Source organism: Pholis gunnellus (genome assembly GCF_910591455.1).
Source record: "Pholis gunnellus genome assembly, chromosome: 6".
Taxonomy (NCBI): Eukaryota; Metazoa; Chordata; class Actinopteri; order Perciformes; family Pholidae; genus Pholis; species Pholis gunnellus.
The window spans coordinates 25,750,718-25,768,569 of NC_136532.1; the positions used below are offsets into that span (position 1 = coordinate 25,750,718).

Consider the following 17,852-nt stretch of genomic DNA (forward strand, 5'->3'; position numbering starts at 1 on the left):
ACAAACAAGCAAATGCTGATAAATATCACGGTAAATTGTCTCTCTCCCTTTCGTCTCACATTAACTTTGGAGTAGTTAAGGGAGGCTGAGACGTGCATCCACTGACTGCGGCCTGAGAGGTTAAAGCTGGAACGTTCAGCCGCTGAGATCTAAGAAACCTGACCCGTCTGATTAAAGAGACTCTTCTCCTTTGATTAGACGCGGGTCCTCCGGAGTGAAGGTCACTCTTTCAACAGAAGAAGTTTTAAGGTTTTGAAGAGATTTCAAGGCTCCCGGACAATCTAGTTACATTTTGTTACGTTGAGTATATGATTTTACACAAATTATGAGGAGAAATAAAAACAGACAGGAGAAGGACCAACAAACTGTGCAGATGAGATAAAGATAATTTAGAGATAAAACCGTAACAGCCCACAATGAATGGGCCTATTTAATGACAACAATGATTTGGTTTTATCCTGAAAACTGGATTTCTTTAGTTGTGGCAGAAACCTAGCTACGGTCAGGTCAGGTTGGAGAGGTTTTTCTAATCATCCGGACATCAATGTTGTTGGGTCAAAAGGTGAAAAGTGGAAATGGATATCTGTTCACTACGTAATTCACACTTCATGACTCAGCAGTTTCACGTTATACAACTGTGGATGTGTCAAGTGGAGATCCACTAGTTTCGTTTGACTATGCAGCTGTGATCAAATATGTGCTTGAAGTTGTAAAACAGACGCTTTTCTCACAATTCCACAAGTCGCTTTGGCCCAATGCAAAGGTTAGGTTTAGGGTTTAGGGTTTAGGGTTTAGGGTTTAGGGTTTAGGGTTTAGGGTTTAGGGTTTAGGGTAAGGGTAAGGGTAAGGGTAAGGGATTTATTGTGCCATTCTGCAGGATCGGGATCCAGATGTCGTTCAATAAAGCCACAGCTGCTTCATTTCACCCACCAGCACTGAGTGCCACTAGTAGGGGGTAACTTATGGGAAGTGGAACCCATAAAAGAAACCAGCGCAGCAGCAAGACCGTCGGGTTCTTTTGGACGCTTGTGTTCACTGAAATGCAAAACCAAACTGGACGTACTGCTGCTTTTTCATTCTTTGCACCGCTACTTCAGGCACTTTACTACCGAGTTCCACTTTTCGACCTCACTGTGTTACTCTTTGCGTTTTCAGAGTTGTGTGTGTCTTGAGCTAAACTTTAAACACAATCAACTCATTTCTACTTCATTAAAATACCGTAATATGTTAAAGTGAAGCGATATGTCTCGAGCTGATGAATCACAGAGCAGCTCAGTCAGTTATCAGTTCAAGTTAATGATGACTGACTGCATGCGTCTGTGAGATGCTGTGAGCAGAGCCTCTTTCGTTTCAATAAAAGGAGCTGTGCTTCTATTTTAAGGGCATTTCTCAGGTGTATCACAGCTCTAAATTAAAGTGCTGGATGGAAGGATGCTCTAGGATTGAATGATGCGTTTGAACTGGAGTATTTTGTTTATGCGGGAGATGATGAAAGGCTGTCAAAACCTGTGCAAACCTTCCTGCTGAAGCGTTGCCACATTTCTCTTCACATCCACAGATCCACAGAAATGACACAAAACACTATTCAAGGCAACAAGCGCAAAACAACATATTACAGGAATCTGTCAAAGAAAAACGGCAACAAAGGATGTGCTGTCTTTTCTTAAAGTGACACACATTGGTCCTCTTACCCGTAGTGCTATCGATCAATTTAGATTGTTTTGTTGTGAGCTGACCCGTTTGGGAAATATCGGCCGTCGAGATGTCTGACTTCTCTCCAAAAAAATACATTTGAAAGACTTAACAGTAGTTTTATGTCGGAACTATTTTTCTTCTAACGAGCAACACAAACGTGTGCTTCCTTCCTGCGTGGGGATACGGTATGTCGGTGTAGTTCGGTATAAAGAACCTGGTTTCTAATCGGTACTGCTCACAACAGTTGAGTTTTTCTTTTTGGCGCTTTGAGCAGCACAAGCGGAGCAGCGTCCAGTTTTATTCTGTTAAAGAGAAGACAGACAAAACTAGGAAACTCACAATAAAACAATTTGGATTGATAAATAACAACACAGGCGAGAGGAATAATATGTGTTTTTAATTTTAGGGCGAACTGTCACATTAAAGGAGCAAATACACCTTTTAACTTTCTAGTGGAGAGTTAGATGAGTAGACGGATACACGTCGTCCACTAACTATCGGGCCACAACTAGCAGGAGATTAGCTTAGCTTAGCACAAAGCCTAAAAAAAGGGGGGGACAGCTGGCCTGGCTCTGACTATATAGGTAATAAAATCCACAGTCGCATCTCTAAAGTTTAAAGTTTAAAGAGTATTTCTTAGCTCTGAGCAGCTCTCCAGGAAGATACTGGTCCCAGCAAGAAATCTGTTTGAAATATTAGTTTTTTGCTTTATTAATGCTCTGAATGTCGAATTTAGCACCTTTAAAGTGTTTATGAGACGGCAAAGTCTATTGAAGTATATAGCGGGGCCAGAAAAACTTGATTATAACATGAGATACAGTCAGTGAAGCGCCTCACAAACGTAGAAATACAAACGTGTTGGTGCTCGAGGAGGGAATAAAGGAGAGACGTGTGACGTTCAAACAGAGAAGGAGAACAAATGTGTGAGTTTTCCTCGACCTTCAAAGTCGAAAGAGCCCAACATCACAAAGACAATTGATTTCTTGAATCTTTTTTAACTGAAAGTTTTATTTGCCTTTTTCCTTTTATCTTTGCCTTCTTTGTTTGGGTTTCTTTCCTTCTCTGTGGCTGTTTGTCACTGATGTTCTTCTCTCTTGGTTTCAGTCTATGATACAGTCCAGGAAAGCTGGACTCGCCCACACACTGGCCACACGGACCTCGCTGAAAGACGAAGAGCTTGTGAGTGACCAAAAACATGTCACACACACACACACACACACACTTATATATATACTGTAGTTGTGGTTTTTCAGTTATCTTGCTGTCGCCTCGATGCCAGCTAATGGGGATCCACACAAACTGTAACTTATATTTGCACACACACTTTTCTCACCAACTGTTCTCCTGCTGTCATTATGCTGTAGCCGTATTGTTAATCTGTTTGTTGAAGATCCAATATGCTGTAGGCGCTGAATTTTGCTGAGTCAACTTCAGGGCAGCTTCAGGTTTTATTGTTTTCAGGAGCAGCAAGGCTGCCTTGAGTTGAATGAGGTTTCATGTTTGTTTATTATTATTTAAAATTGTTTTACCTTTCCTACTGTACTGTGTCATGATGGTGATTACATTACTTTAGGTGTAACATTATTTATTCACGTGTTTAAAGTAGGTCACTGAATACAGCAGTGGAGAACAAAGCAACTGCCAAACTGTAAAGACTGTAGTTGATACCGTTTAATTACAAAGTAAAGGAATCCTGACAATAACCAAACATAAAGAGCATCTTTTCTTTAAAAAGAGTCCTGAAGTTGTAGTTTGTAGATCAAATGCAGGTCAAACTAAATGCTTGCAGAGGGAATTGAAAGTGTGCATTGCTATGTTTACACATTATCACATATACAGTACTGATGGAGTGAGCGCAAAGTAATGTAAAAAATAATAATAATAAATACTAAGATGTTTAGTTTTTGTTTGTAGCTGTCTCCTACAAAATAACGTTCCCAAACAACACCAGTAAACTGAATTCTCGATTATGTTTTAAAGGAAAGTGTATTATCTCAGAGATTATGGTCGCAGTTTTAAACACGTGGTTAACATTATCAATACAAACAAAATGAAACAACAACGCAACAACGCAACAAAGCGTGGTTAGGTTGAGTACGACATCATGGTTTGGCGTAAAATAAGAAGGTTTGTTAGGTTTTTTAAGCTACGGACATAAATTAGAATAAGTCAACGTGGACTCTTGATTTCACACGGGACATGAACAGCGGTCTCCTGGGTGAAAGTCCTGTGTCTGATGGACCCGATCATCCACTACGACCTCCTCTCTATGTGGACTTTCGTGGACTACGACTGGAAACAGATTTGTGATGCGTCAAAAAATTGAATCGGCTAACGAATCCGTGTGAAATCTCCAAAATCTGAGTACGTGTGCAGAAATATATCAAGAACCGGCACATGTGCCTCATGAATTACGGACTTTAGCAGATTTACAGATGGGTGTTGCACACACAGAATATGGGAAATATTAAGACATCTATACTGTATGCACAATGTTTACTGTTCCATAATTAGATTACACTGACAGATGGAAGTAGCATAAATAAATAAATGTCCAACATTCAAGTTGACAACCTGTGAAAAATGTGTGCAAGAACGATGCCAAAAATGAAAGTCATCCGTTCATCCATCATTTCTTTTGTCAGAATAACTCTGGAAATAACAATGTAGCCAAAGTGGAAATCTCATTATCTATAGAGGATTTAGTTTTTCTAAAGCTACAGCATGCTTCACAAGGACAAGGAAGTAAATCAGAGGTAAAAGAACCAGACAGACAAATAAAGTCAGAAGGCCCAAAGAATTGAAACAACACAGGTCAGATCAATAAAAGTCAAAGCAGTTAGAAGACGATTGAGTAAAACCAGAGGCAGAGATGAGAGCAATGAAACCCACAACAGAACAAATTGTTTTTCTTATTGAAAGCAATTGATACCACTATACCCATGATACCGCTATATTTCAATCTCTACTATTACAATAAGAAAAATACTCATACGCATTAATAATAATAACGACTCACATGAACCCACAATACACATTCTGTTTTCACCGGATCAAGCTGGGCTCGTAGTCGAGGTGTCCTCTCGTCTTGTGGAGATGTGTTCACCTCCTCCCACTCTCCTCCTACACTGGACAACAGCAGAATTTAGTTTACCAATAAAGAGGCCAAGAATTATAAAAACAAAAATTAGCACTGTTCCACATTTGTATATCATTTTATCACCAGGCACTTTGAAGTCGTCCGTTTGTATCCTGCGTTAACGCTGAAGACTACACCAAATCAGCACGTGAAGACAATTATTGGAGCTGATATGATCAGTTCTCGTTCTTGCTTTTGCTCCTCCGATCTCTTGTGCTGCCTCTCCTGCCGTCTTGTGTCGTTCACCCTGTTGTCCTCTATCTTGCCTTGTTGTGTTCTAGTAACCACACTTTCCTTTATCACTCTCTGCCCTGTTGTTGTTGTTTTTTCTCTCGGATAACTTTTAACCCCTTTCTCTTCTTGCTTCTTTACTTACACCCTCTACCTTTGTCCCACATCTCCTACATCACATCCATCTTTCTTTTTTTTTTAATCTCTTCAATCCAACAGAAAAACCATGTGTTCAAGAAGACCCTGCAGTCTCTGATCTACCCCATCTCCTGCACCACGCCGCACAATTTCGAGGTCTGGACCGCCACTACGCCCACCTACTGCTACGAGTGTGAGGGTCTGCTGTGGGGCATCGCCCGGCAGGGTATGCGCTGTGCGGAGTGCGGCGTCAAAGTGCACGAGAAATGCCAAGAGCTGCTGAACGCCGACTGCCTGCAGAGTGAGTGAAGTTACTAAACTACTTAGAAATTAAAACACATCAGAAGGAGGGCTCAAATATCCCATATTCTGTACTGTATACAGATTTACCCCAAACCCAAAGAATATGTATTATTGAGTGAGAAGTCTGCTGAAAAACTTACCCCCCTAATCAGCACTTATACTTTGAATGTAATGCTTTTTTTTGTGTGGCTGCTCTGATGTCATAGCTTCCAACACTTAAAGGGACAGTGTGTAGGATGTGGTGGCATCTAGTGCTGTGGTTGCAGATTACAACCAAGTGAAGATGTCCGCTCCCTCCTCCCTTTCTAAGACGGCAGCAACGTGAGCCGAAAGAGTGTAAAACAATGGTAACGCTGTTCGCCTCACTCGGAGGCCATCTTTACCGTAATAACACTACTTTACAACAGTGGAGGCCGGCGGTACCGCGGTTTTGCATTCTGCGGCTCACTTCACCTCAGTTTTACAAGCGTGTTGGAGATCTACGGTGGCCCTCAGATAACATAAAAACCTGAAAGTCCCTCTAAAGAGCCAGTGTTTGGTTTGTACGCTCTGGTTTTCTGTAGAAACACGGCGTTGCAACGTGACGGACTCCGTGAAGAAAACCCGCTCCCTATGTCGAAAAGAAGGGCTCATTTTAAGATAAAGAAAACACGATTCTTAGTTTCAGGTGATTATACACTAATGAAAACATAGTTATGAATATGATTACATTTCTGCTAAAAGATTCCCCTGAAATGTTACACACTGGCCCTTTAAGTTGAGCTTTCAAAATGTGATTTAGTTTTGTTGAGCAGTAGAATAAGTGTGAGGAGAGCTGGAGAATGATGCCAGAAAACATGAAAACAGCATACTGTTAAACCTAAAAGACAAAACACGTGGTCCATCATTTAGCAGAAGTGAAAGATGTTGTGTCTCCTCTGCTTCCTCCCACCTTGTCGCCTCCAGGAGCAGCCGAGAAGAGCTCCAAGACCGGGGCGGAGGACCGGACGCAGCACATCATCATGGCTATGAAGGACAGGATGAAGATCCGCGAGAGGAACAAGCCGGAGATCTTCGAGGAGATCCGGAAGGTGTTCAACATCACCAAGATGATCCACGTTCAGCACATGAAGACCATCAAGCAGAGCGTCCTGGACGGCACCTCCAAGTGGTCGGCCAAGATCACCATCAACGGTACGTCCAGTGAATTCTGACCTTTTTAAAATGAAAAAAACATGTGAATAGTTACCTGAATACTCCACAGGGGACATCTATTCATCTTAACTAGATTTAATATATTTTAGATGACAGAAGGTTTGCAAAAATGTGCTTCATTTTTCTTCACACTGTCCTTTTAGTCTCGCGTCTCTCTCTGTTTACCAATTTATTTGTACGGCCCAAAATCACAAACGTGCCTTAGAGGGTTTTACAATCTGTACACCAAACATCCTCTGTTCTCTCCCCCAAAAAACTTCAAAGAGAAGTTAAACCCATTTTCATTTAAATATATTTAACAGACAAAAGGCAACTTTTAATGCAGTAATGCAGATCATCGTCTAAAAAAAACACCATTTCTATGAACACATAGCTCTCTTTTCTTTCATTTTGTCTTTCTCCATTATTACTAAAACACCTGCTCAACCTTCACAGGGCTTGTAGCAACAGCACTCTGTGTCGAAGTGACTCCACACTTGTACTGTGCATATAACACTCATACCTCTGTGTGAATTCGATCTGCAGAGCAAACTCAAGGTTGCGTGGCCTTTTTATTCTCAGCATCAGCTGACGTATTGCATGCAGCGCATTTTATTTTTTAGGGGTAATCTGTTCGTCTGTCTGTTCGTCTGAACTCGATATCTCAGGAGTGCCTGGAGGACCAAACATCATTCTAGACTCAAATATTAATTGATACGAATTTAGCAGTCAAAGGTCTAATTATGACGATTTTACACAAATGTCTAAAAAGATAAAATGATGAAATGATGACATTTTGGACAGAAATGGATGTAATCTGCAACTTGACTGGTTGGCGGAGACGTACAACCCTGAGGCGGTGTATGTTTGTAAGTATGTTTGAAAGGAAAAACTAATAAAGCTTTCTCTAAAAGCCTAAAATACAGTGATACATCGCGGATAACTGCTGTTTTGCAAAACAAAACTGGGATTTAATGAGAAATCAGAAGGTGAGACATGGAAACAGCCTTGAAACGCAACAAAACGGTGCGATAGATTTAAAGTTAGTTTAAAGTCAACCACAAGGCGGTAATTCTACTTTAGTATAAAGTACTGTGTTCAATAAGTACAACTAAACTAAAGTTATTGCAAAGATTAAAAAGTGTTGTGGTAACTGCTTTGGAACCGTTTTCCAAAATTTAATTTAATGAGAAATCAGAACGACACATTTCAATACTTTACGACAGCGATAGAAAGTGAAAAAATAGTTTTTTGTGCGCGTTCAGATCCCAGGAAGGCGGACGGTAAATCTCTTCAAAGGTTTAAACCACAGCTGACATTGACGGCTGTGAAAACCTGCAGCTGTGAGAATGTGAAGTGTTTCTGAACCGAAGCGCGTCAGGTTTCCCATAAATACCAAAATAATCTATTTCCACGTCCGTGAAACTTCATCATTTCCTCTGACGGTCTGCTCTGAGCCGCGGAGAGACTTTAAACTGTTTTATCCGCGAGCTTCGCTAATTTAAACAAGACCGCCCGCCTTTTGCCAAACATGACTGCCGCTGTTGCCAGAGCAACCAGACACATCACACACACACCATATAGTGGCAGCAGTGTTGCCATGGCAGCCATCACACCTTGTCTCCCCGATCACCGGGGATGAGCCTCGGTCGAAGGGGAGACGCATGCACTCGTGGTCACGTGCTCCTCCTCTGCTGGTCGAGGTCAGAGCAACTGTTTACAAATTCCAGAAGTGAACTTTTGATACGCGATGAAAACTATTTTCACAAATGTGTCTGTGTCTGGATTCTGAATTAGCATTGCAGGTAAACGTTGTTGCCCTATTAAGATGAAGGCTCCTGCAGCCTGTCCTGCTGTTGGATCATTGCTGGTTGACTCCTTTAAGTAGGTTTCAGTGCTTTGATGGAGCAGGATGTGGAGCAACAAGTTTTCTGACCACAGATTAGAGACTTTTTAGTTACAGCCAGCAGACGGTCAGTGTGTTGGTTCTCCATTTATTCCATTTGTTTACACGGAATAAAACTACTCTTAACTACGAGCTACGAGCCTCATCATTGGACAGCTAACAAGAAAAGTTTAGCCTGCAAGAGCACGTAAGATGGACGTGGTAGTCTGCAGGAGTCGGAACCCTTTACATCCTGCAAGAAGGACGGTAAAATAAGCTGCAACTACACATTTAACTTATTTGTCATATAGCTTTTAGCCAATTTTTGTCCTCTCAAACATGGTGGAGAAAAGTTTTAACAAACATTCTTTGACAGGCATCTATAAATAATTTAAGTTGAGTTGTTTAGAATTCTCACATTTAGTTTTTTGTCACATTTTTCCTTTTTTTTCCTTCCATTTTGCATAAATCAATCATGACCATCTGAAATACATCCAGACATACTTTCAACTCAAGCTCAGTTTTGTATTTAAGCCGAGTTGCGATTGAACTAGACGGTGGACTGACAGGAGACGCTCTGCAGAGAGCTCTTTGAAGAATCCGTTGATTTCATTCGGGAATATCTCAACCAATTAACATGCAAAACTCCCTTTAGCACAGATTACATGCATCAGAATGAACCGCTATCACAGACATTACAGGGACGGATGTGGATCGGCGTGATGTTGAGTCTTAAACACACAGAAAGAAGTCAAAATAATGAAACAGTGCCCGTTGTTTCCTGCGTACAAAAATGTGTAGTTAATGGCGTTTCTAAGACTACGGCTTTCACCTGAATGTATGAGCACAAAAAAGAATGTTTAGGCAGCAAAAACACTTTGGGTTCAAATAACCTCTGTGTCTCATGGGAAATAACTGCTGTCTCCTGGCTGAAAGGTCGCTGTTTGTTTAGGTATTGCTACGAAAATACTGGATAAGACCAGCCTAAACAATCCACATGAAATACAGTTTATTTGTGTCATCATTACATTCGTTTTGTGTTTCAATGGGCTGCTGACTCAGAGCAGACTGACTGTCGGCTTTAATACAAATTATCCCAATTAGTTCCACACAGTGTAGCACACAGATGCTTTGGACGTTTAAAGGACACTTTCAGTTCTTGTTTCAATTGAACAAAAATAGATAAAACGTGTTAATTAGTGAGTTTGAGAGGAACAATATTGGATACTTTTTATTTTGGCAGATGAGTAAGCTCCCCTGGTCTCTTCCTCGTTTAAATCATTACCCTTATGTTCCTCATTAGAGTCTATACCACTATACCACATACTGCAAAATCAACCGGATGCAGTAGACCATCCTGTTATTTTTCATACAAAGTATTGGGACAGTCTTTTTCTGGCATCCTGTATACGATGCTAGAATGGGTTTATGAAAGTCCTGCTCATTCTGCCTTTAAACGCCCCTTCTTGGTGCCTGTTGACCTTCCATCTCAAAGAGATGTTTCCATATTCGGCTCATAAGTCTTAAATCTCCATCGATTTTGGACAGAAACAATAAGCAGTGCAAAAGATGTAATTTAAAATGAAACAAATATGCACGTCGGCTCATATAATCCAAACATGGCCAGATGTTTCTCACTCGAAAGCCGGGGGAGGTCACCTCTTGCTTTAAAAGACCTCTTTGACTACCTGTTGCACAGAACAGCAGAACATCAGGCGTAAGTCATTTGGTGAGAAATGTTGGCTGTGAGTCACCATTGGTGTGTTACGAGGCTTTGCATAACTGTGTGGGTGATTCCTTGTGTTTTGGTGTGTGTGTGTGTGTGTGTGTGTGTGAATGAGACAGAACGATGTTGGCAACGAGTAGGTGTTTTGTTGTTCTTATGCAATTTTCATAGTCATTCCCTCTGTTTGTGTGTGTTTTCAGTCGTCAGTGCGCAGGGTCTCCAGGCCAAGGACAGGACGGGCTCCAGCGACCCGTACGTCACCATCCAGGTTGGGAAGACCAAGAAGAGAACAAAGACCATCTACGGAAACCTGAACCCAGTCTGGGAGGAGAAGTTCAGCTTGTGAGTTCAGCTCGTTATTTAGAGTTAGAGTGAGTGTCGTGTTAACGAGGGTGGAAGAAGGTTTCAGATCCTTTACTTTAAGGTCCCGCACACCTGTGGTAAACCTGTGTGTGTGTGTGTGTGTAGACACTGACATCTCCCTCACTCTGCTGTTAGCTTTGGTGCACCTGACTGGTACAACACATCATATTTATTAGGACATGGAGTCCTATGAGTCACCTGTAAAGGTATGCAGGGCCTGATAATAGCAAAATCACACCCAAGTAAGAATACAGTATAATTGTAGAATCACAGTATCAGACGTATAACCACATGAGTGTTTATTAGAGTAGGACGCTTGAGTGTTGATTGATGTGAAGCTGTGTTATTTAAGTGAAAAACACAGATGAGGAAATATAATAATGAAATGAGATGCATTCACACGAAAGGAAGCGGCATCGGCTCAGTTTGAACCTGAATATGTGTTCTTTAGAGGGTCTGTCACAGTTGTAGCATGTTAGCATTGATTAGATCATTTGCATGTCATTTTAATAATTTAGCACATAATCCATAATGTTTTTTAGGTTGATTTACTCTGCTTTTATCTCTGTATACGAGCTGTTTCGTTCCCTAAAAGAAGAGAGTAACTCAGACATCTAACAATGAATATATATATAATATATAATTTCTCATTCAAATTCAACCAGGTTTTAGCCAAATCATCTAAAACATGATTTACTGTTTTAATCCATGTTTACTGGCTCGTCACCACAGAAAACATGAGGTGCAAAGTATTTACGAACGGGTGTTAATTTGCTCCACGCGTGCAAACCTTCCACTTTCGCCATCTGCTCCGACACTCACACGTTTGTTAAAACAACACGTCCGCCGCCCACCCGTCCTCTGTCTCCACAGCGAGTGCCACAACTCGTCGGATCGCGTCAAGCTGCGCGTTTGGGACGAAGACGACGACATCAAGTCGCGAGTGAAGCAGCGTCTGAAGAGGGAGTCCGACGACTTCCTGGGTCAGAGCATCATCGAGGTCCGAACTCTGAGCGGAGAGATGGACGTCTGGTACAACCTGGGTATGTAGGAATATGGGAGACATGGTGTGTGTGTGTGTGTGTGTGTGTGTGTGTGTGTGTGTGTGTGTGTGTGTGTGTGTGTGTGTGTGTGTGTGTGTGTGTCTGTGTGTTTGTATGGTAGATGGGAGTGTGTAGTTGGTGTTTGTGTTTGTGTTTCAGAGTGCAGATTTGCTCATTAGCACGGCAGTTTTAGTTATCGTCTTAGATCTGAAGTTCAACTCCGAGAGATGTACAACTTCAGAGTAATTGTGTGTGTGTGTGTGTGTGTGTGTGTGTGTGTGTGTGTGTGTGTGTGTGTGTGGACGTGTGTCTCCACTTGCAGAAAAGAGAACAGACAAGTCGGCGGTGTCTGGTGCCATTCGTCTTCAGATCAGCGTGGAGATCGAGGGAGAGGAGAAGGTGGCACCCTACCACGTACAGTACACCTGCCTTCATGAGGTGACACACACACACACACACACACACACACACACACACACATGTAAAGTGTATTCTCCAGGGGAACTGGAGTCTCGCTCGGCTTGTGTCTGTCACTAATACACACACATGGAGTCACACTGGAGTCCATTGAGAGTTCTTTATCGAGAATAAAACAGCAACAGATCCTCACGTTGAAATCCGTGTTTGCTTGTTAAATCACTTGAGTGAATTTGTAATCAAAATTGTTTGATTAATATCTGCAGATACAGTAAACATATCTCTTATTTGACTAATTGTTTAAAGTAACAATGAGGAACTTTTATCTGGTCCTCTATCAGACCTCCATCAGTAAAGAGACCATCAGAGAGAAGATGGTCTGTTTCTATAGAGTTATTCTTAAAGCTCGTCATCGGAGCCACCGGGTCGGATTCTGGTGAAATCAGATGACATCATGCAGGTTCACCAGAACCTCCTTCAGCTCAGACTCCAGCAGAGACCTGGTCCACCGTGGACAGACCCAGATCCTCCAGCAGAGACCGGTCCACCGTGGACAGACCCAGATCCTCACAAACAAGAAACAAGAAAGAAAGATAACAAAGTTCTTCATTTCTCAGTTTGCAAGAAAAAGTGATGTTACCACTCAGCAGTGTTGTGTCCCAACTCAGAATTGTATTCTGTTATTCTGCTTGTTTTTAACTTTGATGAGTTTTCAACGACCTCTGAAGCCAGAACCTTCTCAGCCCGCTGTTGTGTAACCAGGCTGTTGTTTACTTCCTTTAGCGCTGCTGATGTTTTTCCTGCTCTCTCAACCTTTTTATTTTCCCCCCTCTCGGTAGAACATGTTCCACTTCTCGACGGACGTAGAGGGAGGCGGCGTGGTGAAGATCCCGGCGGCTCAGGGAGACGACGCGTGGAAGGTTTACTACGACGAGGTGAAGCAGGACATCGTGGACGAGTTCGCCATGCGCTACGGCATCGAGTCCATCTACCAGGCCATGACGTAAGCTCACCGTCTCCATGATGTTAGCCGATTGTGTGTGTGTGTGTGTGTGTGTGTGTGTGGGTTAATCCAATCAGGAAATACTTGAAATCAGTGTGTGTTTGTGTACAGTATCTGTAGGCCTGTGTGTGTGTGTGTAGGTGTGTGTAGGTGTGTGTTGATGTGATGAGAGGTTGTTATGAACTATAAACAGAATGCAAATTAATTTATCTAATGAGAAAAGATGATCTGCCACCACAGAGATTAGATCATTGTGGGCAGGTGGAGAGACACACACACACACACATTTACACACTGTGGTTTAATTACATTAATAATGTTGTAATTTAACCTTAAAAGGACAGAGTGGGTTTCTGTGTTGGAGCACAAACGTGTAACATAGTCCGGGAAGCATTGAGTGGATTGAAGTTGTGAGCAGAAATGTCTCAGACTGTGTCCCGGAGGAAATGTGGATATGAGCCATCCAATAACACAGCAAATGGAAATGGTGATTGAAATACACAGACGCGCTGTAGCCATTATGGTTTCACATCTCACTGAAAGCTTCATGTTGGTTCCGTCACTGGAACAAACTCTTCATATGTGTGTGTGTGTGTGTGTGTGTGTGTCTGCTTCTGTGGATCCCATCAGGTGTCGCAATATTTTTACACTCTCGAATTAGTAACTTGTGCTGTCAAATTAACAATATTTATAATTTTGTGCGTTAGTTAACAGCGAAACGATGTTGAGTTTTAGAGATTTAAAGAAGTTAAAGACGCTCTAACATCTTTTTCACTGGGACTTTAAGTCAGGCGTCAAAAATGCTGCATCCTTAACTTCCCATGATGCAGCTTGCTAGTGTCTCTCCTGCCCAATAAGTGCTCACGTCTTGTAGGAATAAAGGAATAAATTCAGTACCTTCCAGGCTCCTCTCTACCTCAATGCTGCCCGCTGACAGCTGCCTGCTTCTGTAGTCAGTGTTTTGACGACATAATAATAAAAAGTAAATGAGCTGCTTCATATTACAGATGTGTCTGATGTAGAGCTCAACAGTGAGTTTCTGAAAGAGAAAACGGTCTCTGAGTAATTTGCTTTCACTCTTAAAATAATTATGTACACAGTTTTGTACCTTTTGTCTTTCTTTTCTGTTTTCCAGTTAATTGTTTTGCTCTTAAATAAATGTTTTTCAGTTACAATTCGGCTCGTAAGTCGATTGGCTTGGTTCAATGCTTAAAACACTTAAAGATAAGGATTTTATGAAACGCCGATCGAGCGACGTGATGAGAAATCCACTTACAGAAGCCGAGTCGTTCAAAAAGCGGTGTTGAGCTCTTTATTCGTGATAATGAAGTTGGAGAAAAAAATGGCTACAATTGTACACTGTTGATCAACTGCTTTAACTTAATCTCAACTTAATTCATCTTTGTTGGTTTCCATCCCACCTCTCTTTCATCTCCACCCTCCTTCTGATCTCTCTCTGGTTTCTCCGTGTCTTCCTCCTTCCTTCCCTCTCCACCTGTCTCCTCCTCCCACCCTCTACATATCCGTCCTCTTACTGCTTTTAAACCTTCAATCTCCCAAAAACCTGCCAACCTTCCCTTTCTCCTTCTCCTCCCTCCCATCTCTCTCTCTCTCTCTCTCTCTCTCTCTCTCTCTCCTCTCCTTCCCTCCACAGCCATTTCTCTTGCCTGTCCTCTAAGTACATGCTGTCAGGGGTGCCGGCGGTGATGAGCACCCTGCTGGCCAACATCAATGCCTTCTACGCCCACCCGACCGCCTCCACCAACGTCTCCGCTCCGGCCAGATTTGCAGCCTCCAACTTCGGGGTGAGTGACGAGCAGACAAACACGAATCTGTTCAACACAATCCGACCGGTCGAGACCAGTTGGCAAAGCGTCACCTGTTGCTACATAGATTGAGTGCAGACGCAGCTTTCGGATGATTTGATGCACGTTGGTGTCCACAGTGGAAGACTTCAACATCCTCAGGTGCTTGGATTTTAAAACAAACAATCAGTGATATATTTGAATTAAAGATGCAGCATTGTAGTCAGCAAACTCAGGCTTAATTCACATCAATGCTCTGACATAAACACCTTCAAGTTATCGGTGGCCTTGGTTGAATGGAAGTTGAATGAAATACTCACATGTTTCACTATAAAGGAAAGAAGTTTAAGAAGAGGCAAACTGGTAAAAAGATAAGAGTTGACATAGTGAGTATGAATATGGTGACATCAACATGCAGACCGGCGACGTTAACGAAGCCAAAAAGCTAAAACCTCTCGTTCAGATAAGCTGCCGTCTGGATAACTCTTTCAATCTATCTTGATGCAACTAAAAGCTTCTGTTTTAGAGCAGCAGCTAGTGATCATAATGTGATGTGTACTGCAGGGACACAACACTGAGACAATATCAGCTGTGGTCTTTGTTTAAGGTGCACAAAACCTTCAAACATGTAAGTCTCATGCATATCCCGATATTTCTCTGAGGGATTATGGGCTGGTTTCTTTATTCCCTGCATCCTTCATCAGTCACAACGGATTTTTTTCAGACACGACTGATTTGATTCTGATAAAGCCTGAGAAATGATTACCCTCTCAAAATGACCCTGACGTGGGTGTTTGTTGCGCCACAATTACAGGTTGAAACAGTGAGGGTGACGTTGTGATTGCCTTGTGAGGAGCTGCATTACGTTAACATACAGACGGCATGTTTAGATTCATCTTACTAATGAATTCAACATTTACCTTCAAACAAAAGGCTCTCTTCTTGATATGATTATGTGAGATTATACAAATAGCTTTTAGTCTGCGACCGATTTAAAAAAAACACTGCTTGTCTCTGCGAGCCCCGACGGAGAGCTTATAGGACGGAACTCAACTTTAAAACTAGTTTGGATTTCAGGCTTCAAAAGCAAACAGACAAAAAAGAGTCAGACACAAAATCAACAAAAGAGCAGACAGAAATTAGCCTATAATATACATTTTGACCTAAAGTAGGCGTCACAAAGTCTCCCCACAGAAGGTGATTGTCTGTAACATTTAAAGGTATAGTTTGGATGTTGTGAAGTTTGGTTGTATGAGGTACTTCTCTATACGTTGGAGTTTAGAGAAACAGACAGGAGTGCCAGCACGGGAGCAAAGTAATGTACTGCTGTAGACATATTTTAGACACTGCAAAAAAAAAACAAGTGTACGCTATATTTAGAATATCTTCACTGCTTTACCTTGCAGTGATTTGTTTTTTTAGGAGTCTTAAAACTCAGCTGCTCCCGTCCACAGCAGTGCATTGCTTTGCTTCCATGCTGGTGCTCCTGTCTGTTTCTCCAAACCGGGGGCGTATTGAGGTAATACACTGACTATGGATAAGAACCTCATACATACTTCTAAAGAGCCGAACTAACCCTTTAAAGCGTTGTAAAGGAAGCCGTCTCACATAAACATCCATGAGGAACGATCTGAGCAGAGCCAGTAAGTTGTTCGTTTATGCCGCTAATAATCTTCCTGATTAAAAGCTAACGTCTTATCACTGCGGGACCTTTTTTTTAACGGCTCTGTACTTAGCAGTGGCCCTAATTTCTGCCGGCGGGCCCCACAGGAAACGTAGACGGTGGGGCCAATGACAGCTAGAGGCCGAGCTTAATGACTCCTGGGATCCTTGCCAGCAGTGCCCACTGCTGTGATCCTACCGGTTGCACTCAGACTCCGGTGATATACGAGCGACTGCAGGCAGAACGCACTTCCGTTAATGGGTCAGGAGATGCAGGCAGACTTGCTCTCAACTACAACTGTGATGGTCTATTTCTGGGTTTGCCGGCTTGGTAACAAGCCCTGCTGGATAGACTAATAAATGTATTTGTCTCGTTACATTTTTGCTTTGTTTTGGGTAATTCACTGGTTTCATTTCGCTGTGATCTCCATCCCTCTTTGATCATAGAGAACAGTAACGGCGTAATGACTCGACAGTAATTAATGCATGACTCAGCTTGAATTGATGTATGCATTAATGCATGACATGTAATACACTTTAGCATAGAGGACCAGCACTAATTAATGACTAAGCGACAGTTGAGTAATGTTTTGACTCCCCGTGAGAACTAATTATCCTAAAACGACTATATTTTAATTCATTAATTAACCCGTGAGCTCTAAAGCATCCATTAAGGTATTATATAGGGAGGCAAATGTATTTTTTATAGCACCTTTCATTAACAAGGGAATTGTAATTATAATTTAAGAAAAATACATGAAGGCAAAAGAGATAAAAAATAATATGATCTGATGTGAATCGTAAAAATGACTTGTTGGTAACAAACCTGTCTGTTAAGGTGAAGCCGCCATGAAACACTATAAGTTAGTGACTCACAGGCGCATTTCTTACTCAACACTTGAAAGAAAATTGAGGAAATATTGATGTATTTTTTATTTATGAATATGAATATGAATTCAAGTAAAAAAATCCGATACCATGGCCTTCAGCGTTCATGTATGTAACAACAAAGACCAAAGTTAATAGTTGTGTTTAATCTTTATTTAAATTAATTCATCTCGAGTTTCTTCACCCGACTAAACTCAACAGAGACGAGAAGGAAACGAGGAAACTTCCATCAGCTGCTGTGAATTATTAGACTCACCGGCCTGACGCGGCAAACTATTTCTATAAATATAGAATATGAGCTGAATCAAATCATCGTACTATGTTTGTAAGTTTACTGTTGTTTTGAAAACATACTGAACATATGTATTTACTGTAATCAAT

General features: G+C 41.7%; 1 protein-coding gene across 1 annotated transcript in view; it reads left to right on the forward strand.

The window, feature by feature from the left end:
• Nucleotides 1-2,802: 2,802 nt before the first annotated feature.
• The window catches only part of LOC306697851 (protein unc-13 homolog B-like), a gene marked incomplete at both ends in the record, with an annotated part of 54,564 nt that continues 39,514 nt past the window's right edge, over nt 2,803-17,852 (forward strand). Inside the window, 8 exons of the mRNA XM_079161924.1 lie at nt 2,803-2,874; nt 5,285-5,504; nt 6,452-6,679; nt 10,491-10,632; nt 11,527-11,696; nt 12,019-12,134; nt 12,953-13,116; nt 14,771-14,921. Coding sequence (XP_079018050.1) covers nt 2,803-2,874; nt 5,285-5,504; nt 6,452-6,679; nt 10,491-10,632; nt 11,527-11,696; nt 12,019-12,134; nt 12,953-13,116; nt 14,771-14,921 — 1,263 coding nt within the window. The remainder of the gene's footprint in view (nt 2,875-5,284; nt 5,505-6,451; nt 6,680-10,490; nt 10,633-11,526; nt 11,697-12,018; nt 12,135-12,952; nt 13,117-14,770; nt 14,922-17,852) is intronic.